At 32.5% G+C, this 7,893-nt stretch overlaps 1 protein-coding gene across 2 annotated transcripts; it reads right to left on the bottom strand.

Annotated features, from left to right (window-relative positions):
• Window positions 1-1,259: 1,259 nt before the first annotated feature.
• Window positions 1,260-5,702, bottom strand: LOC105164006 (protein NRT1/ PTR FAMILY 8.1). Of its 2 annotated transcripts, none has more exons than XM_011082546.3 (5): window positions 5,544-5,702; window positions 3,595-3,772; window positions 3,089-3,306; window positions 2,290-2,843; window positions 1,260-2,180 (listed from the first exon to the last, which is right to left on the bottom strand). In XM_011082546.3, exons 2-5 carry the CDS (start codon window positions 3,698-3,700, stop codon window positions 1,346-1,348), a joined length of 1,713 nt encoding a protein of 570 aa, XP_011080848.1. In that variant the 5' UTR covers window positions 3,701-3,772; window positions 5,544-5,702; the 3' UTR covers window positions 1,260-1,345. The 2 variants fall into 2 exon arrangements, with proteins under 2 accessions (XP_011080848.1, XP_088737820.1); XM_088881694.1 differs by lacking the exon at window positions 5,544-5,702 and adding an exon at window positions 3,924-4,174.
• Between the last annotated feature and the right edge of the window lie 2,191 nt (window positions 5,703-7,893).

Raw genomic sequence — 7,893 nt, 5'->3', positions numbered from 1 at the left:
AAAGTACCCCGAAATTAATTTTTATTTTCAATTGTAGGACTCTGGCCACCAAATTTTTAAAAGTAGTTGAATTTTGCTTATGTGGACAAAATTAGGGTTTCCTTTTTTTGGGGGTTTTGCTGACTGAGTATTCTTTTTTTAAAACTCAACTGCCACCTAAGCATTTAAGTGGAAAAAAACCTTTTTCAAATAACCAATGATGTGGAAAAAAAATAAAACACCTTTTTATTTGAGTTTTTTAATGAATGGATTCCCCTTTTTTATTTCTCCTCTCCCACATAAGCAATTACATGAAAAAAAAATTGTGAAATTCCATAAAAATAAAATTAAAGTTTATATTATATACTAGCGTTTGTGGCATGACATCTCTAAATGTGTATAGATAATTTTACACACTTAAGAATATATCATAAATTTTAAAATATATACATGAAATATAAATACTTAAAATTATAAAAAAAATTAAATTGTATTATTATATATAATTTTTAATCATAAAAATTAAAATTATTATTTTATATAATAAAAATTTTAATTAAAAAAACTTACACCCTAAACCCACCCACCCACCCCCCAATCCCTGCCTCCACGCAGCCGCCCTGGAGGGGTCGAGGTCCCCGCAGCCTCGCCGATGCTATCGCGCAATTGTCCGCTGTCGTCGCTCAGAGTGGGGGCGATGCTGTGTCGCCTTCCCTCTCCTGGGGCCAGAGACGCCGTCGCCCCTCTCTGTTGGGGCGGTGATGCTATCGTCCCCTTCTGCGAGGGGATGGCTGCGGCTTTGGGGGTGGAGGGGGGATGGATTGGGTTGGTGGGTGGTTGGGGTGAAGGTGTTTAATTTTTTATTTTAATTTATATTATATAAAATAAAAATTTTATTTTTATAATCATACACATAATACAAAATTTTAAATTAATTATATATAATTTCACCCTTTTTTTTCATGTTAGTGCTTACGTGGCACATATAAAATAAAAAAAAATGCCCAATCAACAAAAATTCTCAAAAAAAGGTTTAATTTTGTCCACATAAGTAAATTTCGCCCACTTTTAAAAGTTCGATGGCCGGAGTCCTATAATTGTTAAAAAAAAATTAATAACGGGTACCTTTTGCTATTTCTATATTAGGATTTTTGTTTTGTCATTCCTTAATATACGGGTCAGTAAATACAATTAAACCAATTCAAATGTGAAAGCGCTTGCTGTATATACACTCTTATTCTCATGTCTGTGGTTAATCACTACTCTACTGTTCACCAACATCATCAAATGATCCATATATAATATTTCACACATAATATATATACAAACATGTGGTTTTCTTGCAATGACAAACTTCCCATAGCAATCAGCGCAGAGTCCCTACTGCTCTCTTGTAAGAATACTTCTTTGCTACCACAATGAAAACTCCCAAGTTAAGCACACTCAGCACTGCCAAAAGCAAGAAGAAATAATGGAGATGCCCATAGTTTAAGTTGTCAGGTATCCATCCAGGCCTCCCACCCCTAGTGCTGATACCCATCACAATTGTCACTAGCAAAGAGCTTAAATAGTTCCCAAGTGCAGTTGTGGTGAGAGACAGCGCTGCGCATAAACTTCTCATCGAGTCGGGCGCTTGCTCATAGAAGAATTCCAGTTGTCCGATGTTTGTGAAAACTTCTGCACAACCTATGATGAAGTACTGAGGGACCTGCCAGAATATGGAAATAGGCCCCTGCTTAACATTATAGCTATTGTGCCGTCTTACTATTCGGAGGCGGAAGATCTCCAAAATCCCGGCTGATATCATGGGAAAGATGGATATGAATAGTCCGGTCCCGATGCGCTGCAGCTGAGTCAGACCATTCTTGTGGCCTGTAAATTTTCTTGTCATTGGGATGATGAAACGATCGTAGACTGGTACCCAGAATATTACACTTATGGTGTCGAAAATGGCGAGTGAGGCTTCTGGGATTTGGAAGTTGGACCGGCCTAATCGCGCGTCCATGTACCCGGCTTGCATCAAGAACAGGTTACCCATTTGTCCGTAGACGGCACTGAAGATGATTCCAGTTGCCCACACGGGCAACAGGCGTATGATCCCCTTCAGCTCCTCAACTTGTGTGACGGTGCAGAGCCGCCATGGGTTTACTGAGCCCTTGCTGTGATCTGACTCTTTCTCCACTGCTGCCTTGTCTAAGAAACTGAAAATTGGCAATGTTAGTCAAGCTCAAGATCATCGAACATCAACGGATGCTTTGTTTTTGAGTTATGGGTGATTTAATTTTCATCTTCTCGACATATAGAACGTACCGAAATTGATTCGTATGATCAAGCTTGCGGCTCCCTACTATTGCAGACTCGGCATCAGTAGTCTCGTACAGAAGAGACTTGTCACCAGGCACTGCAACTCGATACTTTCTCAAGGAAGCCACCAGCACCTGGCAAAGACGGGTGAGAGGGCTGCCGCCGGGTTTTTGGTACCGATACAGTCGTGTACCTGAAAAGAAAAATGCTACGGCAATCGCCATTGCCACTGCCGGCACACCAAATCCCCATCCCCACCCGATGTTCACTTGTATCCAGACAAGGATTGAAGAGGCGATCAATGCACCGATATTGATCGAAAAATAGAACCAATTGAAGAACGAACTCTTGTGGCCCTTCTCAACCTCATCAGCATCATCAAATTGATCTGCCCCATATGAGGAAACACAAGGCTTGATGCCGCCTGTTCCTAGTGCCACCATGTACAGCGCCAAGAAACAGACTGCAGTTTGAGAATTTGTCGCATAGCATTCATCTTTCGTGTAACACGTCGGCCTCAGGCCAGGAACGGAGGCTGATAACGTCAATAAGGTCATTCCCTAATAAACGGAACAATCTCTTTTCAGTATTTTAGCATCATAGGAGTGGTACGCCGTACATGCTTTAGAAAACTCAATAGCATATTATAGGTTTCGTAATCTTATTTCATCTAAGCACTCGAAAAGCTTATTTCTAAAATAAGATCTATCGTCTTAAAAACTCAGAAAACATCTTAATAAAATATATCAACTTATAAGCTTAGTCAAACACCCTCTTAATCTAAAAATTCAGGGAGAAAACGTACAAGAACGTAGATGATAGAGAAGCTCGCAATAGTCCAGTATCTCCCTAGATATGCATCAGCAAGAAATGCACCCACCAACGGCATGACGTAGCATGTTCCCGACCAGTTCCACAGATTCTTTGAAGCAGTAGCATTGTGTTGATTCAGTTGAGTAGTGAAATAATTAAGCAGGTTGGAGCTCATCCCGTAGTATGCTAATCTTTCGCAACATTCGTTTCCTGGAGAGTGATTTCAGAAACAATTATGAAACAGTGTCCATTGTTTTAGCAGCCGAGGCCAGAACCTTAACTTCAGCACAAAACCATGGGAAAGGCTTCGGTCATAATCAAGAACTAGGACAAACACTTTCACACCCAGACAAATATCACAGCAAAAATTTTAGTTTTTCATATTGGTTTGTCTGAACGTAGTTGACATTATTGATTTACCATCATTTTTAAACTATCCATGTTCTTGTAATGAAACAGACACAGAGAACAGGATGAGTGTGATGAGAATGTGCATACCAAGAATAAAGGGGCAGGCCTTCCAAGTTCCTGTTTTCTTCTTGTTTGCAGGATTGTTACGGTAGTCCAACGTCCCGTCTTTCGTGTAGTTATCCTCCTCCGCCATCACTTCCGCAACCTCTACGTATAACCTCGATTGATGCAGTAAGATCTTTCGTCGGAAACTAACTGCTCCACCCTGGAAAAGGAGAACTGTTTCAAAACTGTGATTTGAACTAACAAGTATACTGAAACGATCACCCCTTTCTACATCATATGGCGCTGTATAAGGTAAGGTCAGTGTTTGGATGCAGAGTTGGTGATCTTAATCGCCAAACTATGTACCTCACCTCTAATTTCTTGAACATTTCTGAGTGTCATGTGTTGGCAGCGGAATAAACAGAGAGATAAAGGTTGACGTACTTAGTGTCTTTCGAGAGTACAGGACTAACAGAAATTGTAAGGTTGTATTTGAATTGAATGATTTGATAATTTTAAATATAAATGATTTATTTGAAATTCTTTTTTCAAATACAAATCCATCAATTCAAATACAGGCTAAGAATAAATTACGTCCAAACCTCAAATCAGGTTTATTCCACAAATATTTATTATTATTTATAAAATTATAAGTAATTTTTTTGATGGGTGTCCATATAACTTATTTTAAAGCCAGTAATTTTTTATTTTAAGACTTAAAGATAGTCTAAAGAAATAAAATCTTAACAATATTTGTTAAATGTTTGTGATTTTTAACAAAAAATTGGTAGAATATACTTTTTAACTAAATTCTATGGTGGATTTCAAATATATATATTTGAAATGAATTTTATATATACTTTTCTAGTTAGTTTTCTCTTAAAAATAAATTTTATATATATTTACCTAGTTAATTTTATCTAAAATGAATTTTATATATATGTAAATTCATCAAATAATCTAGTTAAAAATTACATTGCACCAATTTTTAGTTCAAAATTATAGTTGTTAATATTTAATAAATATTATTAGAATTTATTTTTTTTAAACTTATCTTTAAATCCTAAGATTTAAAACCTGACCTCGATTTATTATATTTTCAAATTAGATAAATTTTATAAAATTTATTCATAATTTTGATTAATTCTTTTTATCACTTATGAAATAGAAAAAAAAAGAGATTATTTTATTTTAAGTTAAGCAATATGTTACTACTATATTAATAAAAGTTCAAATTATTTTCATTATTTACACAAGATAATTACATCATATTCACCATATAAAAATATAAAAAAAATAGTTTTTTTTATAAAATAAAAGGACTAATTTGATAATTTTACAAACTTAAGGAATTATAATAAAAAATTTAAATTGCCCATTTTACCTTCAAAAAGTCAAAATTTAATCATATTTTCATTGAAAAATGATCAGAAGGAAAATTGAGACAAAAATAAAAATTTAGGGATGTTAAAATCAAAAAATGAACTTAAAAGACTAATTAAAGTGATTTTAAATAAAAACTTAGACCAAATATAACATTTATCCTATTTTTAATCTATAGATCCAGATAACATAAACCGATTTAATATAATAAATGATCCTAAATAAAATACATAAATGAATATAAATCAAGAATTACAATTTGAATATTTTAGTACAAAAATTAACTCACAAAAACCAAAAATCGTTGCCTTAATTGGTCTCCATTTCATTCTAATATTGACTGAGGAAATTTGTGAAAAGTAAAAATCAAATCGAACATAGTTTCCCATACTCATTATCTAATTTGAATCTCAGTATAAATAAATATATAAATAAAAAGACATCATTTGAAAACACGAAACACAAAGTAAAAATGAAATAAAACATAATTAAAAAAAAACAAAACACATTTACATAATTACATATTTTTAATTCCAATCAGATCTACAAAGAAAATGGATGACAACTTCAAACAAATTAAAGCTGATCGATCGATATGTAGAACTAACCTTAAATCATCTTCCCTTCCAACAAATCTCTCATATGTTCAAGAAATAAGAAGCCTTTCAATGGACTCCAAAATCTCCACCATCACTCCTATATATACATACATATATATCTATATGGACATGGACTATTAACAATGTCTATATGTGGTTAAGAATGATTACGAGGTTGACCCATTTGTCTGATCTATAGTTAATTTATAAGGGGAGACTTAGGTGAAAACAAAGTCAAGAATTGAAAGAAACCCTCATTTAATTCCACAAGATTTTGTATACCCTATTCATAAATTTAAGACAATATCGTACGTAGTTAATTAGATTGTGATGTTTTGTGATTTGCAAGATTTTGATCCTTTTCTGTATTGTTTATTTATTCTACGCGTCTTTTTGTGTATTAATAAAGAATTTGAGAAAGTATTAATAAAGGGCGGATTGGAATTTATATTTTGGACCCTTTTGTATTTTTTATATTTTATTTAACATATATGTGTTATGATGTATAAAGATTACGTTATTGATTATTTTATTTAAAAAAATTAATAGACATGATGATTATATATTAATTAGAATAAAAAATATAATATGATTTGAAATAAAAAAATTCGATCTCAATAAATGGGACCTATATGATAAATGAGAATAGCACTAGAAAAAATATGATTTTTTTCTACGATTAATCGCTATAGCTAAATGAAACAAATCATGATAGTACATATTAATCACAGTTTAGCAATGATCATTATAGTTGTTTTTGCAAGTGTGACCAAAACATTAGCCATGGTCAAAATCATGGCAAATATATTGACTATGACTTAAATCCATAGCGAATATTAATTAAACGTGGTAAATATTTAAGTTTTTATTTTGGTTTTGTTTAACTGTGATTAATAATAATAATTTATACTTTGGTATCTATTTTTTTTTTGTGTGTGTGTCAACCATCTTAATTTTATAAAATTTTGCACCGTGTCATTTATAACTTTTTTCAATCAATTTTTTGTTGAAAAAACATTACATGCAGTGCACATATAAATATTTAAAGCTTATGTAATGTGATATTTTTCACATATGCACAACATGCGATTTTTTTCCGCCAAAAAATCAACAGAAAGACACTCATATATGAAAAAGTATAAATTTTATAAAATTGAAATGATAAGTTGACACACAAAAAAAAGATATTAACAAAATATAAAGAATGGTATAATTAGATGGAAAAATATAATTTAACCTTCAAAATTATAATTACAATAAATACAATTTCACCTTAAGAATGCAGTTACCACAATGTCATGGCCCAATAAATTTGAAATTATGAGTTTTTTTTCCATTGAATATGTCATTTTTCTCTCCTTTTATATGAATTTATTTATTTATTTATAATTATATTGATATATTGCATTAGTGCATTACTCAAATTAAGTAATATATTGATGTAATGTAATTAGCGTTTGTTTATTAATACTGTTTTTGGGCTCTGTATTATTGTCGTAGTGGGTGAGAGGGTTGAAACTGAAAGCAATGTATTGTCCAATCTTTCTTATATTACTCCTTCTGCTAAACGCAACTGTTAGTGACAGGAAAACTGAAATGGACAGGCCAACAAGAAACCAATTAGGGAATACGGAAAGCGATTTTAATTAGTTTCCTTCGTTTAGAATAAGTAGAAAGATTCAGACTTTGCTTTTATAGTGGCGTCATTTTAAATTCCGTTTGACAGAAACATTGGGTTTTTTCTTTTTCTATTTTTGGATTGGTTACACTTTTTTCCTCAATTATTGTTGAGGTAGCATTTATTCCTCCTAATAAATAGATATAAGACTTGCTCTCTTTAAGTTGATTGGTAGGATAAAATTGCCCCTTATGTTTTGAATAACTATACTTAATATGTTTTAGTATTTTTCATATTAAATTATCATCAAATTATTATTTAATTGGAAGGAATTTTGAATTAGTGTAGAATTTAAATTAAAAGTAAGTATTAAGTGTAAGAATGGGTAATCAGGATACCAATTGGATTGACTGTTTTCTATTCATCAATCTTTATCAAAATAATATTGTAATGATGAATATAGTAAGAGTTCATCGAAGTGGCATTAGTGTTTGTTGTGCTTACTACATATATTGAATAGTATTTCAATATCACAACAAAATGCCCACAAAATGAAAAGTTAAACCCGTGGAGTTGGATTGTGCATAAGTTTGGCAGCTACGAAACCAGCTTCTAAGAGTTGGTCTAAAACATTCCATGTTGAGGACCTCGAGATGGGGCATCCGGAATCCTATAGAAACTTGCACTAACCAATACAGTCGTGATTCTGTTGAATGGATGACCAAAAGCCAATTAGATTGA

Source organism: Sesamum indicum, linkage group LG6 (assembly GCF_026168435.1).
Source record: "Sesamum indicum cultivar Baizhima isolate 11 linkage group LG6, ASM2616843v1, whole genome shotgun sequence".
Lineage (NCBI taxonomy): Eukaryota > Viridiplantae > Streptophyta > Magnoliopsida > Lamiales > Pedaliaceae > Sesamum > Sesamum indicum.
This window is presented reverse-complemented; position numbering and strand designations above follow the sequence as displayed.